General features: G+C 44.6%; 1 protein-coding gene across 1 annotated transcript; it reads left to right on the top strand.

Moving 5' to 3' along the window:
- Positions 1–7,023: 7,023 nt before the first annotated feature.
- Positions 7,024–15,533, top strand: PTMA (prothymosin alpha). The gene is made up of 5 exons (XM_073626508.1): positions 7,024–7,232; positions 11,005–11,073; positions 12,218–12,302; positions 12,730–12,803; positions 13,642–15,533. Exons 1-5 carry the CDS (start codon positions 7,188–7,190, stop codon positions 13,690–13,692), a joined length of 324 nt encoding a protein of 107 aa, XP_073482609.1. The 5' UTR covers positions 7,024–7,187; the 3' UTR covers positions 13,693–15,533.
- Positions 15,534–24,875: the final 9,342 nt, after the last annotated feature.

Genomic DNA, 24,875 nt, shown 5'->3' on the forward strand with positions numbered 1-24,875 from the left:
CCGGGTCCAGAGGCGCAGGTGCAGGCCTGTAGACCAGGACTGAAGAAATAGGTGGAGAGGAGCTGCAAAAAGTCAGGGGCAGAGCCAAGGGGGCGGCAAAATTAGGTTTCACCTAGGGTGTCAAAAATCCTTGCACCAGCCCTGTTGGTGAGAACGCCTTTGGGTAAGCTATTACCCCATGTGCATGGGCGCAGTAGACCCCACCCACACACCAGTGGGGTATCATCCATGTGTGCCGTGCACACGCGCCCCCAAGGCCAGGGGGGCCCACTTTGCCCTGTCACACTCTGGAGTAACAAAAATTCAATGTGCACACGGCCGCATTTGCTGATGCCCGGTCTAGAGATCCGGCCGCCGCTGCCCGCAACCACCAAGGTGCCTGGTTAGTGGCTAAGTGATCTGCAGCCTTGTGTTGTGGACCCGGGACGTGTCTTCTGACATGGGGAAATCCCGCCCACTGACCCACCATGCAGTGAGACATGCCGCCCAGACTCCGGAGGGGACCGCCAGGAGAACACTAAGGTGAGAGTGTGGAGGGGCGCAGTGTATGGTGGCCAGGGAGTGAGTGCATGGGGGTGAAAGGCTGCAGTCTCCTCATGCTGTGTTTGGAGGACTGGTGGCAGCCTGCTCTGCTGGGACTCATAGTGCTCTCTGTGGAGGACCGAGATATGGCAGCCTCCTATGCTGGGACCTGTAGTGCCCTAGACTGGGGGGGGGGGGACTGAGGAATCCTCAGCCCTCCACAGAGGGCACTCCAAGTCCCAGCATAGTGGGCCGGCGTTCTTCAGTCCTCTGTAGTCTAGGGCACTACAAGTCATAGCATAGTAGGCTGCTCTAACAGAACAGAAGAAGTAGCTGAGGGGGATTTGTACTGGGAGGGGGGAGAAGGAGGCACGGTTTGTGCTGGGGGTGGGGGGATTTGTGCTGAAAGGAGATATATGGCGGTGAGGATTTGTGCTGAGGGTGGATTGGGAAGTAAGAGAATTTTTGTAAGAAGGAAGGATTTGGGGGGAATTATACTGAAAGGAGGGTTATGGGGGGAGGCTTTTTGCTGAGGGGGAAGATTTCTGCTGGGAGGGGGAGAAGGGGGAGGATGTGTACTGAGAAGGGCGACTTATGCTGAGAGGAGGGATTTATGCTGGGAGGGAGACATGGGGGAGGATTTGTGCTGAGGAGGGAATTATGCTGGGAGGGAGAGATGGGGGAGGATTTTTGCTGAGAGGGAGGATTTATGCTGGGAGGGGGAGATGGGGAGGATTTGTGCTGAGAGGGGCGATTTATGCTTTGAGGGGTGATTTATGCTGAGAGGGGTGATTTATGCTGGGAGGGAGACATGGGGGAGAATTTGTGCTGAGGAGATAATTATGCTGGGAGGGGAGATGAGGGAGGATTTGTGCTGAGAGGAGGGATTTATGCTGGGAGGGAGAGATGGGGAGGATTTGTGCCGAGAGGGGGGATTTATGCTGGGAGGGGGAGATGTGGAGGATTTTTGCTGAGAGTGAAGATTTATGCTCGGAAGGGGAGATGAGGGAGGTTTTGTGCTGAGAGGAGGGATTTATGCTGGGAGGGAGAGATAGGGAGGTTTTGTGCTGGGGGGGGTTATGCTGGGAGGGGGGAGATGCTGGAGGATTTGTGGTGAGATGGGGAATTTATCCTGGGAGGGGGAGGATTTGTGTGGAGAGGGGGGATTTATGCTGGAGGGGGAGATAGAGGAGGATTTGTGCTGAGAGGGGGGATTTATGCTGGAGGGGGAGATAGGGGAGGATTTGTGCTGAGAGGGGGGATTTATGCTGGGAGGGGGAGTATTTGTGCTGGGAAAGGGGAGGTGGAGCCAAGGGTTTGTTCTGAGGGGGGATTTGTGCTGGGAAAGGGGAGCTTGAGGCAAGGGTTTGTTCTGAGGGGGGATTTGTGCTGAGAGGGGGCATTTGTACTGGAAGGGGTTATATGAGGGTGAGGATTTGGACTGGAATGGGGGATTTTTTCTGGTAAGGGGGAGATGGGGGGGGGGGGTCTGTGCTGAGAGGGGGGATTTTTGTTGAGAGGGGGGACTGGGGGGTAAAAGAATCTGTGAATTGAGAGATTTTGTGGGGATTTATGTTGTAAGGGGGATATGGAGAGTGAGGATTTGTGCTGAGTGGGGGGATCTGTGCTAGGGTATAGGTATATGGGGGTGAGAAGCTTGCCCTGGGCACTGTATGATCTTGTCCCAACATTGACACACTATAAATTGCAAGGGCGAAGAGAAATTGTGAAGAGAGAAAGCTGGGTGTCGACGTGAGGAATGGATTGGAAGCTGCTCCAGCCTGTATTGACGCAGTGGCGACTGTGGCAGCCGGGAATGGCAGACTTGTGAGTACCTGGTGGCCCTGCTGAGTGGAGTGGCACACACATGTTTCTTTGGTAAGAGAGCCCCTCCCAGCTAACCCAGGTGTATAGAGTGGCAGTGGGAGTACCTGGGTCCTGGTCCTGCTGATTGGAGTCACCCAGCAGGACCAGGACCCAGGTACTCCCACTGCCACTCTATACACCTGGGCTAGCTGGGGGTTCTCTCTTACCAAAGAAACACGTGTGTGCCACTCCACTCAGCAGTCCCAGGACCTAGGTACTCCCTATTTAACATTACCACATTCTGAAGGATGTTGTCTCAGACTCTATTTAACCACGCCCCTTTAAGCCACGCCCAATATTTACTCCACAGTTATGCCGCATACACACGAGTGGAATTTCTGACAGAATGAGTCCGATAGGAGCTTTCCATCATATATTCGGACCATGTGTATGCCCCATCAGACTTTTTCTGTCGAAAATTCAGATGGACTTAGAGAACATGTTCTATATTTTATATTTTTCCGACGGAACAAATTACTATCAGAAAAAACACTCGTCTGTATGCTGTTCCAACGCACCAAAAACGATGCATGCTCTAAAGTACGAGACGGAAGCTATTGGCTACTGGCTATTGAACTTCCGTTTTCTAGTCCTGTCGTATCTGTTGTTACTGTACTGCGTTCTGGACAGTCGGAATTTGGTGTGACCTTGCGTATGCAAGACAGCTTGAGCAGAATTCCGTCGGAAAAACCTTCAGAGTTTATTCCAATGGCAAAATCGGTCGTGTGTACAGGGCATCAGGTGGTCAGGAGTCAGGAACTCTGGATATGAAGGGGGGACTCTGATGTGATAGGTGGGCTCCCGATGTAAATGTTGTTAAAGTGAAACTAAAGTCTTCATTTATTTAAAACTGCGAGCAGGTTGGCTCTTTACTGCAGAAGAGGCATGCAATGTTGCTTTTCTAATAAAATAAACTTACCTGCCTGATCTCAGCCTTTCTTAGAATGTACATTGAGTTGCGCATGCCCAGCTTAGTATACATTCCAGCACTGTGCCTGTGTGCTGGGATGACTGAGCTCCAGCACATGTGTGAGATATTAAATCATTCCATGCCAACCAAGAGTGGCACTGGAGAGCAGAGGCTGGAGCTGGTGAGGGATCTATTCGGCATCAGACCATTGGAGTTAAGGTATCTTGGATTTTAGTTCCGCATTAAAGTGATAATTAAAGTCTTGTTTTTATTTCTTTAAAATTAAATACATGTTATACCTACATGCTCTGTGCAGTGGTTTTGCATAGAGCAGCCCGGATCCTCCTCTTCTCGGGTCCCTCGCTGACGTTCCTGGCCCCTCCCTCCTGTTGAGTGCCCCCACAGCAAGCATCTTGCTATGGGGGCACCCGAGCCGAACCACAGCTCTTTGTGTCCCTTCAGACATGGAGCTGCGGCTCGCCCCCCCCCCCCCCCCCCCTCTCCTCATTGGCTAACTGACTTTGATTGGTAGCAGCGGCCCCATTGGCGTCTCAGCCAATCGGGAGGGAAAGTCCCAGACCACCGAGGCACTCATGCACTTCACTGGATCAGGATGGAGCTCAGGTAAGTATTAGGGGGGCTGAGAGGGGCTGTTGCACACTGAAGGTTTTTTATCCTAATGCATAGAATGCATTAAGATAAAAAAACTTTCTGCCTTTAGAATCACTTTAAGTTGTCACTGCCTCGCTACCTTGTTGCTGAGTAGACATTGGCTAATTTATGAAGTTTTTCCTTAACCACTTCCTGCCCAGCCTATTGTCAAATGATGGCTGGGCGGGACACTTCTCATTCCTGGTGGAGGTCATATGACGTCGTCCCAGAACACACCTCGTACACAGCCGCGCTGTCGAGGGTTGTGTCCACCGGACACAGACATGAATGGTCAGTGTACCGGCCCGCTGCCAGTTTCATGTGATCGCTGTGTCCTATGCCTGCATACTTTTGCTGATAGTTGTCCCTCATTCCCATCTTAAAAAGTTGGGAGGTATGGGACTTTAGCCTCAGTCTTGACTCTAAACACCTCTTCCGAAGCCACCCTACAGTGTAATGGACCAAAGTCAAAGTTTCCTGAGCAAAGCTAATATCCTGTGCCGGGGGGACCAGACATTTTTCCCCAGCTGTTTTCTTCTAGGGCACTGGTCTCATTACCGCCCCCTTGAGGTCTCCTGTCTCTGGAGCAAACTGCACACTGGAAGTGGCACCTCCACCAATAGGCGTGTCCACATCACACAGGCAGTGAGGTAGACACCCAAAGAAGGACCCCAGGAAGTAAAGCGAGGGGTTGTCATGTGATTTTGGCTTCAGGTAAGTAAAATGGGCCTTTGGAAAGGTTTTTTTTTTTCCCATACCAGCATTTAGTTGGGGGTTTGCAATATCCTGAAAAGCACACATATATGTGGCTGAAGTGCGGTTTCACCCTCCCTTGCCATGGGTCCAACCTATTAACTCCCACACAGGCCGCCATATTAAAAAATGGCCGACTCTGTGGAGCGTGAGGGAATGACGCCAGCTGTAACCTTGTAGTAAACGTGTGCTCTAATCTCTCTGGCTGCTCCGGTTTGCCGTCACCTTGCGTAGCACAGACTTGATAAATGCCCCCTGTGGTGTTCCCATGTTTTCCTCACAGTGAATGAGCAGACACGATAAAATATCGAATTGCCCCTAGTGAGCCCACAGCTCCCTCATATCACTGCTTTCCCGGCAATTATATGGTCTAGAAAGCTTATAGGCCTATTCTCCCGCTGCACATGCGGCTGGTGAGCTCGTTGTGTTCATATTTCTATCTCCTAACACTTAATAGCCCTTCACATAAAACTATATAGATTCTCGTATTTCACTTTACTGCCCGTAATCCGTGTTTTGTGTTTGTCTAACAGAAGGCATGACATAAGACGAGCACTTCCCCCAGCCAATGAAAATCCGCAAAGCGTCAATTCTGTGTTCGTTCTAACACACGTACCAATCAGCGTCCTAGGGGGGTGCGGCTTCTAACGACGATATTCCAAATGGCCAATCACAGAACGGACTCTCTTGACGCCAACGATCTGGCCGAGTCGGGGCGCCATGTTGCGTGTGGCACAAACGTCGTCGCGCTAAAGCAACGTTCGTCGACGTTTCGTCGAAACGGAACGCTCTCGTTTTCTTTTCTTCGCGGCATGTTGCTCTCCTGGAAGCGCTGCATGAGGTAGAGGTGAGCCGCGGCGGTTTTACCCAACGAGTGCGGAGATATTCGACGGAATGTGCTGGCAAAGCCCGCGAGGCGCCATCTTGGTTGTGGCGCTGCTTGCTCGCTTTGGAAAAGAGCCAAACACGCCGCCGGTTTTGTTCGTTTAAATGATGTGGAAATGACCCTAAATGTTACTTTACCGTATAAGCAACGGGGCGGGTGTGCGGGCGGACTAATACTATGTGGGGGGTTATCGAGTGAAATAATGGCGCCCTGCTGTAATAATCGTGTCAATAGGAACGAGGGGGTAAGGTCCAACCCTACACTGATGACCAACACGTGCGCTAGTTATGGGGGCCATTCACAAAGAGCTGTATCCCATAGCAACCAATCCACAGGAGACGTGACGTCAGCCTCATTAGTTTATCTGGGATACTGCCCTTTGCTGTTACCCTTGGTAACCTGTTTGGGTTTGAAAGAGGAGACAAAAAAGGAGCGGAACGTTTCACACTGGAGGGGGCACTAGTGTGCCCTTCACACGCGGCTCTATCCATTGTTGGGTAACTACAAGCGTCAGCTCTGTCCTCTCCGGCGGGCGCCTAGTGGTGAGGTTGGGGAAGTGCAGCGATGAAAGGGTTGCAGTGGGCGGAGCCGTGTGGGGAGATGACGGTTGGGACTAGAGGGAGGGCTAAGGCGGAATGGAAATTTTCCACTCGCCTCCTCCGGCGCCAGGAGGGTTAATGAGAAAAAAAAAAAATTCCCTCGCAAAGCGAAGCCTCGTGCGGGCAGGTTACGCGCCTTAGTGAATTGGGCGCTGAGAGACGTTCCCTGCAGGTGTTGAACACAAAGCCAATTATTACCTGGGGCATTTCATGGCCGGCCTGTGCTAAATAGAACGCCATACACACAGTGTGATGGCACCACAGCCGCCCACACTACACGGGGCACCGGCGATCGCATATCGCCCTATAATAAATCAAGTGCTACTCATCGTACAAGCTGGATCGGGCAGTACAACGCCACCCACTGGCGATGTGACACATCGCACACAGGGGACAGACAAAGGTTGTAGTCTATAGGGCAGATCCCATGCAGTCAATGCCCAGGGGCATGTTTCCTAATGATCAGGGGGCAGTTCTTATTTTCGGCGCTGTGCTGCCTCTTCTTTTTTTTTATATTCCTCCTCTGTAGTTTTGCACACGCTACTATCTCCCCCTCCCTCCCGAACAAGAGGAGGAAAAAACTGTTCATTTGCATTAGATTGCCAAGCTAAGAGCGGCTAATGCTAAAAGCCAAGGCGCATGCGCTGTATAGCGCCGAAGCTCCGCGGCGGCCATCGGACGCACTGCAGTTTAGAGAGGAAAGGAAAACAAGCCACCCTCCCCCATTGTTTCAGCCCGGGCCAATCCTCTGCTAAGGATGATGCCCCCTCCTTTGTCAGGAGACAGTAGCCAATGAAGAGGCGACGAGCCGGCCTGAGGCCCCTCCCACTAATCTATATTAAAGGTACTGGCGCCGCGTGAGTCCTTCACTGGCAGTCACTATAAAAAATAAAAAAAGCCATCTTTGCATTGTTCCCGCACCAGGCTGCCCTCACTTCAACTTCCCGGATCTACAGCAACACTTTTCCCAGCGATTCCTACAGATCCCATCCTAGCTACCATGTCAGACACAGCAGTAGACGCCAGTGTGGAGAAGACAACCAGGGTAAGCCGAGGAGTGGGGAGCTTTGTCCGGTGTGTTGTTGTGCGGGGAGCCCGGCGGCGCTCGGTCCCCTTTGTTCCAATGTGTACTGATGGAGGTGTGCTGCACCTGATCCCCCCCCCCACACCCCGATCTCTGACACTTTGTAATTCTCCTGTCAGTGGAGAGGAGTCCCCGGCTCTAGGTGTTAATGATCAGCCGGAGAGGTGATGGGAGGACAGCGGGCTCCTACTACCTGTCTCCTGTACTGATGACTCTGGCTGGGTACCAGATGTCTCCCACATCCCGGGATTGGAGGGAAGTCCCCCGCTCATCCATCAGAGATAGGGTCGCCGTGTTCGGAGCCCACGCACACGGGTGGAGGGACTCGGGATCCCCCGCGGTTGGAGAGATGTGTCACAGAGAGCTGTCAAATGCGATCAGGGTCACCCAGGAGGGGGTGAGAGGGGTGATCGGCTGTGTGTAGATGGAGGAGATTCATCCCGGGATGTCACCTATTGTATAGCGGGGTAACCCCTATAGAGCGCCCCCCCCCCTTATATTATAGATCGGGGGTGATGAGGTCGTCGTTTGTGTGTGTATGTATATAGATTAGTGATGGTATGATCTCGTCGTGTGTGTGTGTGTATATTTATATAGAGTAGTGATGGGCTGTGTTAGATGTCAGCGCTATGTATGCCCCCATTATATGATGATTAATGGAGCGGAGTCGTGTACCTGTGCCCGGTGTGTGCGGGAGATGTCACCGGGCTGTCAGTGATGTGTAGTCCTCCTGGTACATGGGATGATGGTGATAGATCGGCGCTAATCCCCCCCGAGGAGATGGCATTGTGTTGCACTGTAGGGGTTAATGAGGTCCCAGCTGCACGGATGAGTTATGATTGGGGGGGTTGGGTTGCCACTTGTTTGTGCACTCCACACTTCACCACGTCCACCGGCTGCAGTCTCGGGGGAGACGATCAATCCGAAGGGAGATAGGGGAGGGGGACAGATGGTAACCGGATTAAGACTTTGAAGGCAGAGCCTTTAATTAGGAGGTGGGGGAGGGTTAATTACTAACTCCGCTGATGGCACAGTGTCTACCTGCGGATGCTAATCGCGCCCTCCTGTCCCAGTTCTTCTATTCACTGATAGGGGAGGGGGGGTCGTGTACACATCGGAGTGGCTGACTGATATAGATCACCTTCATCTCATCTATTGCCATCTACCTCCTATAATAGTCCGCACATCGCTCCTCACCCCCAGCGGGGAGGCTGCACGTCACTCAGCACAAGTTCCATTGAACAGCCTACCGGGACTTGTAGTCTCTCCGCCCTTCCTCTCCGGGCGTGTCTGCATTAGGGACTCGGCGAAGCCCAGTGTGATTGCTCTACAAATCCCGTGAGCCTATGCTCTGCAAGGGGGCCGGCACACGGGGCACGCAGCCAATCAGTGGCTCAGGAAGCCCGTATAAGGACATGGGAGGTGTTAAGAGCCCCGATCGGGCCAATGGAAGGCTGCCATCGTCGGCACTAGGTTTGAAATGAGTTTTGCTGCATGTTGTGGCTAGTCAAAACATAGGACGTGCTACTGATTTGCCTTAGAAGTCTATATGGAGGCCTGCAGAGTGTGATCTGAGGTCACTGCCACTGTTCTTTTGTTAGGGACTGGTTTAGGGGTTACATTTCAAAGGTTTTGACCCCCTAAGAGTTTTTTTCCTTTTTTTTTTTTTTTTTTTTTTTTAAATTTCAGGTTTAGTTTGAGTATTTGGGATGATCCTGGTCAGGTTGTGGTGCATGGCAGGTTCACCTGGGATTTTTGGTTCCAGCTATTTTAAATTACTGCTCAATGGCAGGTGATATATTCCAATTACGACTCTGCATTGGGTACTTGAAATAAATCTATACATTTTTATCAACCTGTGGAGTCTGCTTCACTAAGGAGATTAAAGTGCTAATTCTTAGAGTGGAAGTTCACCTCCAAATTATTATATGAACAATAAACATCCATGCAGCACATGTACCCTGATTAATGCATAGCACCAGGTTTGACTTCTGTCTGTGCTCCCATTGTCTTGATCAGTGACACCATGCAACATATGACCTCACTCAGCCCCCATTACCATCTGTCCTGTGATTGTAAAGCCTGACTGGGAAACACTTCTGTGCCCTAATGCCGTCAGACATATTGTGAGAGGAGCTGTGTGACACTGATGAGTTGCATGGTGTCACTGGTAAATGGCCAGTTGCCACTGCTGATTACTGGACAACTAGAACACTAAAGTTAAATCTGGTGCTTTGCATTTATTAAGGATTTGTTTGTGGATGTTTAATGTTCATAGAGTAATGCTAGGGTGATTGTCTACTTTAACCAATCAGACTCATTTTACTGGTGTGAGCTAGAGTGAATTCTGATTGGTTAATTTCAGTTATACTATATTTCAGTGGACTTTTTACTTAAACGCTAATTCATGTCTGCTAGGCACCCAAGGCTATAATTAAAAAGTGGAACTTTGTGCCTCTGCACCCTGACAAAAAGGGAACAGGTTGGGTGACTGCTGGGACATTGGGGGACTCTGCTGTTGGAAACATTTAAAGATTGACGTGGGGAGGGTTCTGCTTTTTCTAGAGGTATCCTTGGAGGACACAAGGCCACAGAGGCTTCAGCTTTCATGTACTGGCCTCAATCGCACACGTTTTTCATAGCGTAAGTGGTTTATGTACTGCTGTCATCATTACATGGTCAATAGCCAGAGAACAGGCTCTAACAACTGGTGCTGACAGTTGTCTAAAAACAAAAATTGTGAGCTGGGTTTTTGACATAGGATTACTTTAATATATGTCTGTGAGCCTGGTTATGGAAATGGTACACATAATGAGCTGAAGTCCTTACCCACTAGTGATTGTATGCTTTGGAGAACACATTCACTTTAGATCCAGTGTTTCATTAGACATGCAGATGTGCATGTTTTTAAGCTTCTACCAATAGGAGGTGAAGCATTTCTATGTCAACACTTATAGCAGACTAGACAACATTCACTGGTACTCCAGGAATACTCTGCTTCCAGGTGAAGTTGTATCTATTAAGCTGTCTACTAAGGTGTAGTCTCTGTACGAATACTGCATATCTGATCTCAAACAGTAATAGTTACATTTGTACAGACATGCTATGAACAAGCTCATTGAAGTGAAGGGAGTTTGTAATGTAAATAGTTTTCAGCCTGGGGCCCTCTGGTCACTGAGCAACTGTGCTGGTGTGTCCTATCTGTAGATACCAGGTTATGTATGCTGCCTGTGGTGTGCAGCTTTAACAGTGCTAGAGGAACATGGTTTGCTCGGGAGTGGATGATATGGAGTAGAACTGATGCATGTCGGCTTCACTCAATGATTTGGAAACACTTTAAGTAGGTTTATCAGAGAGTATGCTGAGGTTTGCATACCTTTCTTGGTTATTGCTGTGTTAAATACATATTTTTAGCTATCAAGGCTTTGGCCAGCAAGTTCAGTTGGCACTTGTTGGATTTCCCAGGCAGACCCAACTGTCCAAAATGATCCCCACTATAGGAAAGGAATAACCATGGGTAGTTCATTCATCCATTGACAATTGTAAGTGATTAGCAGTAGAAACGTGTGTGTGGTGTGTTTTTTTTTCCAGGTGTCAATTATTGCTTTATAAAGAACTGTAGAATGCCTATTTTTACCTAAATAGTTTTTAAATATTATGAAGTTTTGGATATTGTTTATTTCCCATTTTAATTAGGTGGGGTGCTAAATGACTTGTATTTCTTGTTGTAAAGGACTTGAAAGCAAAGGAACCTGTAGAAGAAACAAAAAATGGCAAGGACAAACCAGCCAATGGGAAAGCAGTAAGTGGTTTATTTATAATCTCCAAATCTTGTATAGGTGACGAGTCTCTTCAAGGTAGAAGCAGCCTCTTAGAATACTTTATCTTGCCTTTCCTATCATTCACACTTATATGTTTCAGTCAGATAAGACATTGTGACATCCAGTTATAGTTAATAGTTTCTGTGTTACTATGTTTCCTCTAAACTTTTCACACTGCCAGCCAGCAGCCAATGTAACTTGTCTGTAGTGCAGTTTTCTCATCCCATGGTATGTGCAAGGGTAATATTACATGTACTTGGGTATTTGCAGACAATCAACAAAGATAGGTTTTAATAAATTAATACTCATTGGTAAGATTGTTGGTAATAAGCCAATTTCTCACGTGTGTGTATATATACAACCTATTTAAAGACTGCAGTGTTCAGATATACAAATCCCAGAATAGAAATGGATTCTGCACATAAATTATATACACATCCTTAGTGGGGTATATTTCAGTCAATAAATACAAGGGGTTTCTTAGAACTATGTACCTGTTGTCAGGGGTACTGTTGCATGTAAATGGAGGTAAACGCTTCTCAGTTACCTATGTATATTGGCTCCTATTCCTGAGAACTGACTGACATCTGTATGAAGAAACACATGTGTTATACATACAGAGCATGCTAGAAGTGCACATCAAGAAAATAAAATGTCTCAAGCTGCTCATTGGTTATGGTAGGCTTAGTGTGTGTAGCACATACATGTTTACATAGAGATTTAATATAAATTTATCTCCCATATCCTCATTGACAAAGAGAAATGTATGGTACACAGGGGATTGCTGTATACATGTTATGTAGTTGTGCCCATTTAAGTGTGTGTGTATGTGTATGTGTGTGTGTGTGTGTGTGTATATATATATATATATATATATATATATATATATATATATATATATATATATATATATATATATATATATATATATATATAAATTTTATTTATTTTTTTTTCTCTTAAGTTGAATTACTGTGTTGTAGTCTTACTACACTTTATGAGATATAGATGGAGATGCAGTTCAAATGGAATCCTATTATAGTCTGACATATAAGGTTCCAGTATATAAGCCTTGCATCTAATGTGAGCAATGTGATACTTATGCTCTTTTTAAATCGCTTTCAGGAAAATGAAGAGAATGGAGAAGATGGGGCAGACAATGAGGAAGAGGAAGAAGTTGATGAGGAAGATGAAGAGGATGAAGGAGAAGGTAAGAAACACACCATAAACTATGGTATAGAATAGCTTTTTGCCACCATTCAGAAAGTGTTACCTTGTTATTGCTAACCATACAGTAGGCACACAGACTTATTGCCAAATTCATAGCACTGTAATGGATGCTTCCATTACAGCCTTCTCACACATGTTTGGTATCCTGACTGAATAGACTTAAACAGAGAGAGAGACTAGGACTCCCAACAGGGACCATAGCAGCAGGCTGTGTCTTTCTAATGACTGGTTTAGACTGTATGAATTTTCGCATTTTTAAATTAGCTTTGTGTGTAACAATAGTATTGCACTGACCAAGTTTAATTTGCTTAGTTAAAAATTGGTGGGGCGTAGAGGCATAAGTCTTTATCACCTTCTATAATAATGCCTGTCCAAAATGACTGATGCTAGTTTTCTGTTTTTTCCAGGAGATGAAGATGAGGGTGATGAGGATGATGAAGTAGATGGAACCGCTGGTAAAAGAGCAGCAGAAGATGACGATGTGAGTCAAACTAATATGCAAATCGAATGCATTACACTCAAAGAATTTGGCAAAGCTACAATTAATGTAATGTGCTTCAATTGGCACTGGAGATATTTACGATATATACAGTCCATTGTCTTAGATCTCTAGTTATTTAATGGGCTGTAACAAATTTAAGTAATGTGGTCTGCATGATGAATCAGTGTCTCGGTCATGGCACTTTTCTACTGAATGAGCAGCGGGAAATCTCTGAAGTTTTATCTCAGGCCACAGTCTGCTTTTTGTAGTGTCGACAGGATGACTTTGAATCAGAGTATTTTTCAACACAGGAGCTATGCAGCTAATTTGGAGGCGCTTACTTTTATTCTGATCAGCCTGAAGCCCACAAACTCTTTCTGACCTTTCAATAATACTACGATGAATGGATACGGATTCTTAAGGCTTACATGTTATACACATAACACTTCATAAGTAAAAGGTTTAGAATGCCCACAATTTGTATTGGGTATATTTACTAGCCTGGTCTTTGGTAATGTATGATGAGGATGTGACCTGTGGCAGTAGGTTAAGAAAGAAATATGTGGAATGTGTCATCTCCTATCTTCATGGAAACTTCAGTATTAGCAGGGATAAAATGATCATCTTTAATAAGCACGACATACCTAGAACAAGTCTCCTACGATCATAGGACATGGAGATCGACAGCAGATGGCAATTATCAGCTGTCCAGGAGATTTGAAGCACTGATAAAATCCCCTTTGAGGCCACCTTTATGTAGAACACTTTTTTTTTTTTCCCTTAGACCTAAAGTGTTTTGTTTTTAATCTATTGTTTTGTATTTGTTCTTTCATTTTAGGAGGAGGATGATGTTGATGTAAAGAAGCAGAAAACAGATGACGACGACTAGAGGGGATATTCCCTTTCTCAAAAAAAAATCTATATATAATACTTCTCCACCGCCTCCCCACCCTCGTCACGCTCAGAACATGGTCACTTAAAGTGATGCATCCGTCCCACCCTTCATGCAGGTTCCCATGGCCCCCTACTCCGTCCACACAAGTGGCTGTGTCTGTGAGGCAGGTCACTGTGTTCCCATGGTGCATTCTTTTTAGAGCAGCCCCCAGGTCCTTTCAAGTTGAGAGGGCTGACCCCCTTCACTGCCAGTGTGGGCTGCAGTCACTTGCTGTCCTCTCCGGTCCTAAGAAGAAAGTGGGGGTTGAGGTCAACGGCAAGAGAAAAAATTTTGTTTTTCCTTTTTGTAAAATTCTAAAATGGGAAACAAAAAAAAAACGCCCTTGGATTGGGGTCCTATGTTTGTATTTTTTATTTACATTTTATATTTTTGTACATATTGGTATACAACTGTCCTTTTTCTGTACCGGGGATTCGGCTGACAGGGTGTGGGGCTTTTAAATTACACATGTAACTTTTATTTTATTTTCGGTAATTCTCCTGTAGATTTCTGCCAATGAAATCCTGATGTATTTTGTTCTTCTCTGGGCGGGGTGGTGGGTGGGGTGGAGCAAGACTGGGCTGTTTCTTCTCCAAGGGGAACAAATGGAGAAATCTTTACAAAAAAAGTTAAAAAGTTGTTACAAAAAAACCTAAATAAATAAGACAAAATTCCCATATAAGAAAAATATTCTGATCATTCCAGTAACTTTTTACATTTTTTTTTTTTTTTTTTCTTTTTTTTTGTTTTTTTTTTGTTTTGTTTTTTTTCTTTTGTTTGAGCATATTTTTAGTTGTTCTTTAGATGGGTTTGGATGAGTAATATGGCCAAAGATTTAAATTTTTTTTTTTTTTTTTTTGTTCTGTCTGAAGTTGCTGTTTACTTTGTCATTTCTTGGCCTGGCTGGATGTGTGCGGCAGTATTGTCAATAAAACTGCAATTTTAATTTGCAGGCTTTCTTTTTGTTCTAACAGCGTGGTGTTCGAGTATTGTGTTCCTTTATTTTAGCTGGGGCAACGGGAGGTATATTCTGTTTATAATAACAGGTATGACAGAAGAAACACACCCACACCAATATACATTTGTGAACCATTATATATCTGGGCTGCGGCATGTAATTACTATAGCACACCTCTATATCTTTTTTATTATAAAAAGGCCATAGCATATGAAAGTAAAACCTACTACAGTCTGGTATTTAAAAATTAAGAAAAGTCTGTCAAAATATTGACTGAGTAGCAGGTATAACCCTGTAGTGGGAAATTGGTCCTGATTAAATACATTTTATTGGTGTAGACCTCTTCATATTTATGCAGAAAAGGGAATTATAACATTTTAGCACATTGTTGCAAAGTCAAGAATCCATTTTGTACAAGCATAGTTTTGGGTAAGTTCCTTTTGGATGCTATAAGTGTACAGAGCACTCTGTGTCTTGCAATATTAATTAAACTAGCCCATATATACCCAGTCCGTTCAGATACAATAGGACTAATCTATAGATTTATTTATTTTTTTTTTTTTTTTTTACCCCTATGCTCTAGTATGAAAATGAACTGAAGCTTAACCTTCCTGGCGGTATGATTATTTCAGATTTTTGCATCTCAAAGTGGTACAATTATTTTGCATAGAAATTTGGCGTTTTATATTGTAGGTCTGTAATTCTTCGTAATAACACACTTAGATCTGTCCACCAAGACTCTAGTAGATATCCCGGGTATGTTGACGTTTGAAACACAAAATCATAAATTATAATTTAATTAATAATAATAAAATAAATTTCCCCACGATTCACTATCGCTCAATTCTGCAAGTGTTCTAATTTACTATTGCTGTTTTCTAGCTGGTCTAAAGCCATTTTTGTCGTAAAGGGACACTTTTTGGTTGCCATGGACAATCTCAAGTTTCCAGGCAGAAAGAACAGTATATATAATATAAAACTGCATGCAGGGCATGGGCCAAAGCACTGGGGACGAAAGGGAAGTGAAATGATTTCATACAGTACTGTAATCTGTAAGATTACGGTATGTTATTATTTTTTAATTGTTTCAAATTTGCTGCCAGGCTCCGCCCCTGTGCGCCGCTCGCAGGGAACGAAGCCTGGCACAGAGAGGCTTCGGGCAGAGGACGGAGCCCGCCAACAGCGTGGGGGGACATCGCAGGATCCTGGGGACAAGGTAAGTAACCTACACCAGGATCCTGAGATGTAATCCCGAGTGTGGCTCGGGGTTACCGCTAATGGTGCTGAAATTTAAACCCGAGCCACACTCGGGAATACCGTCAGGGAGGTTAAAGGCTAAAAGTTCACTTTTTGGAACATCATGTTCATTGTTTCTAAGCACAACCCTCCCTCTCCCCAGGTCTTCCCCATGACAGTGGGAAGGGGATCTTCTCTGCAACCGTTGTTTCATTCAAAATTGGTGGGACTCTGCCTGCACAGCCACTTCATTCATTCAGAGGTTTGTGAATGAATAAAATACACGTTCCATCTTCCACCGCAGCAGATGGACTTGTGGTTTTCAATGGCTTGAGCAAGCTGATCAGCACGCTCATAGTCCACTCTCCAGGTTTCTAACTGAAAGCCTATATGAAGGTATAGAAATAAAGATGGAGGGAGAGTGTGCAGGAACCTGACGTACTTTGTGATTGATTGATCATGGGTGCAGTGCTTTGCAGGCTGCTGTGAAGGAAAAAAAAAACCCCCACACACTTTTTTTCTTTTTTTTAAGGTGACCTTATCATTTATCTGACTAACTCCTCCAGTTTTGTTTTAACCCAGCTGCTCCAAACAAACTATTTCCCTTTTTTAATACACACGTCCACTGGATAAAACTGTATGTAGCATCAGCTAGAAACAGTATACATCACCATTTCTGGCAGTGATACAGGGACTTCCCATCTTGTTACTGGAACAAAATCAAGTCCGGCTGAGGGCTGCTCATCAATTCACAGGAAGCCTTGTATTTTTATGGATGAATACAAGGCTTCCTCTGAATGCCTCCGGTGGAGATTGTGATGTCCTCCTCTCACCTCTACTTCAGCAAATCAGAGAGAGCCTTAATGTTCATTAAAAATACAAGGCTTCCTGTGAATTGCTGAGCAGCCCTCAGCTTGCCTTGATTTTGTTCCAGTAACAAGATGAGACATTCCTGTACCACTCCCGAAACAGTGCTGTATACTCCTATGTTGCTGAGGCTATATACAGTTTATACTGTGCTCCCAGCAGGTGCATGTATTGGTAAAAGAGATAGATAGATAGATAGATAGATAGATATTCTATTGGTGTGGACCCGCTTGGTCTAAACAGGACTTCACCTTTTAAGAACTAAACTGGGCAGAATCATAAGACGACGATCAGCTGAGGCTTTCTTAAATCATGTACTTTAGACCAGTATTCACCCAGCCCCAGCTCTTGGGCAACTTCAAGGTCATTATGTCCAGCTATGCTCAATAAACATTTTAAATAAAGCCCTATTCTCCCTTTTTTTTTTTTTTTTTCTTTTTCTTCTCCTCTTGTGATTCTGTGAAGAAATGGGGTAAAGTAGTCTCTTAGGCCTGGTTTGGTTAAATAGTGCACTACATTCTACAGTTATTTTAACATTGCTCACGTACACAATCTCAGAGGTCATAGTCTGCCTAAGATCAGGCTATAGAGTGCTGTTCCTTTGGCTAATGTTACCTGTGATTAGACAGGCGGAGCATCCTCTGTTTAGCAAAGGCTACTATCATAGGAAGGAGATAGGGTAAGCACTGCACTACTAAAATTGCTGCATCCATGTTTTCATGAGAAATTCCCACCTTCATGCTTGTGTGACACTACAGTAAACATGCTAGGACATTTTTATGGGTTTTTATTCTGAAACAATTAAGTGTGTGGCTTTTGCTTTAGCTGTTTCATTGAAATTTGTAGCATGCATTTTCCTGAGCTGACCTGAAAACGTGAGTTGTGTCACTCTTTCTCAGCTACACTCTAGAAAAAAGAACAAAATGCTTTGGGATGAAAATGTGACGGGGGGGTAATCTATCTATAGTCAACACACCATTGGATTGATATACCACACATAAGAAGTGGATTTCCAACTAAAGTTACTTTATGATCCTAAGTTAAGATAATATTTTATCAATCCCATCTCTGTTTCTATTATGTAATCCTCTAATCTGATTCATTGAAATAAGAACGTATTCATAAACAAAGTATCTCAGTGCTGCAATCCAATGCAAAGCTACAATAAGTTTCCGCCCTGACTAATCCTCTGTTTAAATCTGATTGAAATTGTGTCCTAATTGATTGGAAGGGAAATTCTAGCTATTTGATTTTTTGCATATTTGATCGAATTGGATAAAAAAAAAAACAAAAAAAAAACAAAAACTTTTGTCTATGACCACCATTAGGCTGCGAGAGGCATACGACAGTTACGACAGTTGGAGAAAAAAAAATGTAAAATGGCAATGCACAGAAATAGATTATGTAATCATTTTAGAGATTATGAGCTATAAAAGTAGTTACTGACATGTCCGATACCTCAGAATCTGACAGTTGGCCACATAAGAAGAAACTGCGGGTACTGGATCTTAGTACATCAGAAATGTCAGCATATTCAAAGAGGCAGTGCAATCTACTGTGATGATGTTAAAAGCACACTAACATACAGCAAAAAAAAACTGAAAACTGACTTCGTACATCAGACATGTCAGCATATTTAATAAGGCAGCGCAAACTACAAAGAGGATCTAAAAGTACACTAACATACTGTAGAAAATGCAGATACTGGGTCCTATTTTATAATGTGCAAATTACAGGGGTGATGTGAAAAATGCACAAGGCAACCCTAAAGAATCAGATTTAATTTTACGGCAGTCAGCTCAGATAGGCAATTATTTCTGATATTCAAAAGTGAAAAAAGGTTGAAAAGTGTTGCCCTTATTTACTGAATTCAGTTCAAACGATGGGCAAGAACTGAATGTGCGCAGACAAGGATAACACAGTAGTGACAGCTGAGTTTTCACAGAAACTGATCCTGTGGAGGAGGGCACAGAGGTAAGTGTTGAGTTTTAAACCTTTACATAAATACTTACTAGAGTTCTCCTAAGTCTTTTTTTTTTTCTTACATTCAGAAGCAAACAATGAATCAGATTTTTAACAGCTAAAGAAAAGCAAAATGTTACCTAAGCTGTATAGTTTTACTTTCACTGTTAGGGGGCCCATTTACTTTATTCTCTGTGCATTAACACTTTTGTTACGTCAGCTTGCACTTTAAAAGCCCATTGGTTTTAAATGGGCCTGCGTGCATTGGGGTCCTTTGGAAATGAAGGGGTTACCCCCACAATGCAGGCACAACAAGAAAACACAGATCAAAGTAAATAGGCCCTTGTATAGGGGTGTAACTAGGATTTTGAAAAGCCAGGAGCACCCTTAGAAAAGAAATTATGTGTAGTGCACAGCGTTGAATTGTGCACTAACAGCAGAGGTGCTTCATTGGGCATGGTGAAATAAAATCAGAGCCTACTGACTGTATACATGACACATATACCTCAGTCCTTCAGAAACCACAAAAAAGATTTTGACTTGTAAAATCCTTTCTGTGGAGTATAGTACAGGGCACATGATCATTAGTCCTAACTGTGAGGTTATATGTAGCTATCTTCAGGTGATTGGACAATAGCAAACAAAAAAACCTGCAGGGACATTCCTTATATAACCCACCCAACTCCCAGCAACCCTGTTTTGTAGCAAGCATTAGGGAGATCATAAAAAAACAGAGGGGAGGAACCCATGTTCTCTAAGGTACACCAAGAAAACATTTTACAGGTCAAAAGTAAAAAATCCTATTTTCCTAAACATACAGTACAGGACATGGGATCGTTAGTCTTAACTATTGGAGGACCAAAGGCAATCCAACCTAGGGGTGGGTAACACAGCAAAGAAACACTAACAGGTCCTCGTAACAAGTGGTCAAGGAAGGGCTCAACAGAACGCAGAGAGCAGTTTGGTAAAACCTACAAATGTGTGAACAGAAGACCAGGTGGTAGCTTTGCAAAGATAAGAAACAGATGCCTGATGTAGGAATTTAAAAGTTAAAAAGAGCATGTAGCCAACAGGTAGGCCCTCACAGCATATATCATGTTGAGACAGTGGGGAGAAATTTCCTGAGATGTTTTGGAGCGGTCACAGGGAGGGAAGAACAATGTTCTGTTTAAGTTGAAAGGAGGAAACCACCTTAGGGTGAAAGGAGGCGTTAGGCCTTGTGTAACACTAGGAAAAGCTCTTTATAGGTTACAGGATAACGCTGTTAACTCAGATCTGCTGCACTGAGGTAAAACAAAGAGAAACCTAACTTGTGAGTGAGATGATACAAGAGAATATGGGTTGAATAGGTTCAAAGGATAGCTTCTGAAGGGTTGAAAGAACCAGGTTAAGATCCCACAAAGCTACGGTGGGATGCAAAGGAGACAACACCCTGCACAAAGACCCTAACTATGGAATGAGAGGCTAACGGTCTCTAAAACAAAATAACCAGGGATGAGATTTGCCCTTTGATGCTACTTAAGGCTGGATGCTGGTCCAGACCAGATTGGGGAAAAGACCGGATGTGCCCCCAAGATTACTTCCTAGGATCAAATTTCATAGTCCTGTACCATGCAAAGTATGCCTTCTAGGTGTCATGGTAGATTTTGTGAGAAGATGACTTCCAAGCCCTTAGGAACATAGGGATAACTTAATCGAAAAGGCCCTGTCCCTCAGCCATGCAGTTAAAGCCAGCAACTGAGAAGCAAGATGGTGGACTGGTCCTTGGGACAGACAATCCCGAATGGCCCATGAAGAGTCTGCCAATTCAGTGCAATAAGGATCACTGGAATGTCCTCCAATTTAATCCTGCAGAGCAAGGGAGGAGATGTAGAGTGGAAAGGCATAGATTAGATTGAATTGATCCCATGAAGTCATCATAGCATCCACTGCAAGGAACTGAGGGTTCCTGGTCCTGGCTGCCAATCTATCATATTTATTTTTGAATCTGGAAGCCAGAAGATTCGCATTTGACATCCCCTACTTGTGGCAAGGGGAATGGAATACCTTCGGATGGACACTGGGTTCCCTGGAGCTGACAACTGAGCAAGTCCATATACCAATTTTCCAAGCCTGGGATGTGGATGGCAGACAGCATTGTAATGTGCAGTTCCCTAAGTGAGAATCAGGTCCACTTCTCATGCAATGGCACAACTTCTAGTACATCCTTGATGGCTGATGTAGGCCACCACTGTGGCATTTACAGACTTGATTCTAATTGGTGACCTTGAAGTCAAGAGGTCCAGCATTGAAGGGACAACCAGAATGCCTTGAGTTCCAGGATTTTAATGGGAAGTTGGTATTCCTCTGACGACCAAGTCCCCTGCACCAAATGTGCATCCAGGACTACTCTCTATCCTGATAGGCTGGTTTCCATTGAGAGAACTGTCCACATCTTCAGGTGAAAGGGTTTCCCTAAATCCAGTGCCAGTCTTTAAATCCACCATGCTAGGGAGAATCTGGCCTTGCAGGTCAGAGACATGGAGCAGTCTAAGGATTGAGTGTGAATGCCCTATGCAGCCAGAAAGTTGAATTGCAATGGCCTGTAGTGAAACTTGGCATATTGTACTGCCTCAAAGGAGGCTAACATCAGGTCCAATGCCCTCATGCAGGTACAAATTGAGGGCTACATCTGGGACCAAAGGGTTGGAGCACATGTACATAGGGACAGAAGTTTGTCCAGGTTTGGAAGATCTTAGACAAAGCTTTATCTAGTATCAGGCCAAGGTACCCCATTTGTTAAGTAAGCTACAGTAATGAACCATCCAAACCTCTGCATAGTCTACATAATAAGTTGAATATTGGCTTACAGGGGTTATATGGACTGGTCCTTTAACAGGTATCCCACTATATAAACACCCTGAAAGTGGAACAGAGCGTGGACTGGGGAAAGCACCTTGGTGAAAACTTAGGATGCCATGGACAGGTCAAAGGGAAGGTGAAAAACTAGTAATGTTGTATGTCCACAGCAAAATGCAGATGGTGTTTACACAAGAGCAAAGATGTGGATTTGTAAGTACAGTAAGTAGACCTATAGCCCCCAAAATGTCTGTGATTTCTTGGAACCACATGGTTGAAAAGGCTGATAGACAACCTCCCACTCTGACCAGTAGGGGCATGCCTTCATTGGGAGGAGGGCTTAGACCCAGACTTGGCTGGTTTGATTGTTCATGTCTTCCAGTGGAAGTGTGCTGCGGGTTTTGACATGAAGCTTGAGGCCAGAGAGGGAGGAAAGGAACTTTTCCCAATCTTATAAGCGAGAGGTCTACCTGCAAAAGTGCAAGCCTTCTTTTCTAGGCAAGCAGACTATTCTAACCCTCACTGACTTCCTTAGTGAACCTGTCCAAGGAGATACCAAACAGTCACTCTCCCACAAAGGGTATCTTCTCAAATATCCTGCATGGAAGATCTACTGACCAGCACTGAGCCAGTGGATACTTTGTACAGGTGGTCGTAAATAGAGCAATCTGTTAAAATGCAGCCAGGGTCGTGGGTTATGTGTTTAGTTCTGACAGAAAGAGTCTGAAAGATGACCGTGAATGCAACTGCAGGTAACATGGATGGACTCACCAGAATGAACAAGGCCTTAAAGAAGTCTTCCAACCTCTTGTTCTCTGCGTCCTTGAAAATAGGTTTATCTTCCATGTCAAGGTCTGGTTAAGGCAAGAAATGGCACAGTCAACCACAAGGACTGTCAATTTCTAAAGGAAACCCTCCTCAGTAGGGTATTGCCAAGCAAAATGCTTTGGAGGGACAAAATGTTTTTTAAGGTGAGGCTAGTCCCCTTATAAGGCAAGCTCTATTAGCAATTGAACTGGAAAGGTCTTAGCAGGTTTGTACATTTTTAAAGAACTTATGCTGGAGACCTTGGGGTGAGCAGACCCAGGCTACTTTAACTCCAAACATGAGCACACTGCAGCAATAAGGGTAGCAACGATATCACTCTGTTTTGGTGAGATCTCAGCAGAATGCATTTCACCCTGATCTGATTCCTCAAAAGTAGAGAGGGGATCTTCCTTGTCTACCTCCTCCTTAGGCAAGGCAGCAGCTGCCAGATTAACGTCAGAGACAAACTTAATAGGAGAGACTGAGGGGGCTCACTTGCTATCCCTGCAATCTACAGCCCAGTGGTCAAAACAGAGGGGATTAAGGCTATTCGAAATGAGACTATGACCCAACAGGGGGAGGAAAAAATGTTCAGTGTTGGTGGTCAGGGGGAGGAAAGATAACTAGTATAAGTGGTCAGAGGGAGGAAAAAAAAGGAAGCATCAATGCTCAGTGGGAATAAAAGATCTCTGACCCTGCTGTGTAATGAGAGAAAAAAATACACAAAGTCTGTGTCCTGATACATTGGAGGTCAATGTCTGTGCCCTCTAATGCTCCTTACACACGGTCGGATTTTCCGATGGAAAATGTCCGATCGGAGCGTGTTGTCGGAAATTCCGACCGTGTGTGGGCTCCATCGGACATTTTCCATCGGATTTTCCGACACACAAAGTTGGAGAGCAGGAGATAAAATTTTCCGACAACAAAATCCGTTGTCGGAAATTCCGATCGTGTGTACACAAATCCAACGGACAAAGTGCCAGGCATGCTCAGAATAAATAAAGAGATGAAAGCTATTGGCCACTGCCCCGTTTATAGTCCCGACGTACGTGTTTTACGTCACCGCGTTCAGAACAATCGAATTTTCCGACAACTTTGTGTGACCGTGTGTATGCAAGACAAGTTTGAGCCAACATCCGTCGGAAAAAATCCTAGGATTTTGTTGTCGGAATGTCCGAACAAAGTCTGACCGTGTGTACAGGGCATTACACTGGCAGTCAATGTCTGTGCCCTGATATCGTTGAAGGTCAATGTCTGTGCTCCCCATATATTGGCAGTCCTTGTCTGTGTCCCCTTACTTTGGTGGTCAGTGTATGTGCCCCCCTTACATCAGTGGTCATTGTGCCCCCCTTACATTAGTGGTCATTGTGCCCCCTTTATGGTCAATATGCCCCTCGTGTAACCCCTTGCTGCCCAGTGGTGGTCCATGTGCTCCCCTTTTGTTGGTGATCGGTGGGAGCTGTGTTACTCACAGGATCGGCAGAGAAAGAAGAGAATTGGCAGCAAAGCTGTCTTTATATTTGTGACCACTATGATTGGCCATAACAGTAATCATTCTGATTGGCTGTCTAATGACAGTGCAATAACAGGCATTACCTGCACACCGCACGCTTTAAAATGGCAAAACAAATGTGGACGGACACAGTGCTGGGGCCCTGGGCATCCAGCAGGAGTACCCTTATAGTTCAGCCTTTAAGGATCATGTAAATAGAAGACACCAAGATTTTTCATTAAGCTCAGTAAATTTCACTGGCTTAGTAAACCAATCACTGGCAGACAAAAGATCCTGTATTTTTTTACTTTACTTTGGCTATTCAAAGTTAATACAGCTTCACCTTACTTACCAAGCTCAGTGATTATTCACTTTGCTCAGCAAAAAGTAAATACTCCTTTAGTAAATTAACCCCAATTTATTTTATAGACTCAGTCTGATTTTATGTTGACCCACCATAAAGCAAGTCGTTTTTCACAGGTGTCCTTTACAAAAGCACCCTTTTCCAACACTGCCCAAATGCAAGTGTTGGAATGCAAGGCATAGTGTTTGACAATAAAAGGCTGCAATTGTCCTGCTTTGCCTGCAGTTCAAACACACTTCAATAGGACATGCTGAGGCTGAAAAAAGGCAATGCATAGCAAGTCAAACAACGCCTGAACTGCCATCTGCACTAATCTATTGAAGTCAGTGGGAATCTGACGACCTGTATTTGACGTGTGTTTCAAACATAAGCCCTTGCTGTGCTCTCTTTACTGTTCTGGGCTCATATATGTAACAAGTTCTTTTTAAATGTAATGCTCTCTTGAGTGTGTTGGGAACCTTTCCCTTTTAACATACGGTGGGGGTCATCTATTAATAGGGCCCATTTTAGGCAATTAAGATTTTAACAGGCGAACGTGCAAATTAAAAAGAGCGCTATCAATGGCGAACATACGTTAGTAAATTCGAAATCAGCGCTAATTAGCGATTCTGCGG

Source organism: Aquarana catesbeiana, linkage group LG04 (assembly GCF_042186555.1).
Source record: "Aquarana catesbeiana isolate 2022-GZ linkage group LG04, ASM4218655v1, whole genome shotgun sequence".
Lineage (NCBI taxonomy): Eukaryota > Metazoa > Chordata > Amphibia > Anura > Ranidae > Aquarana > Aquarana catesbeiana.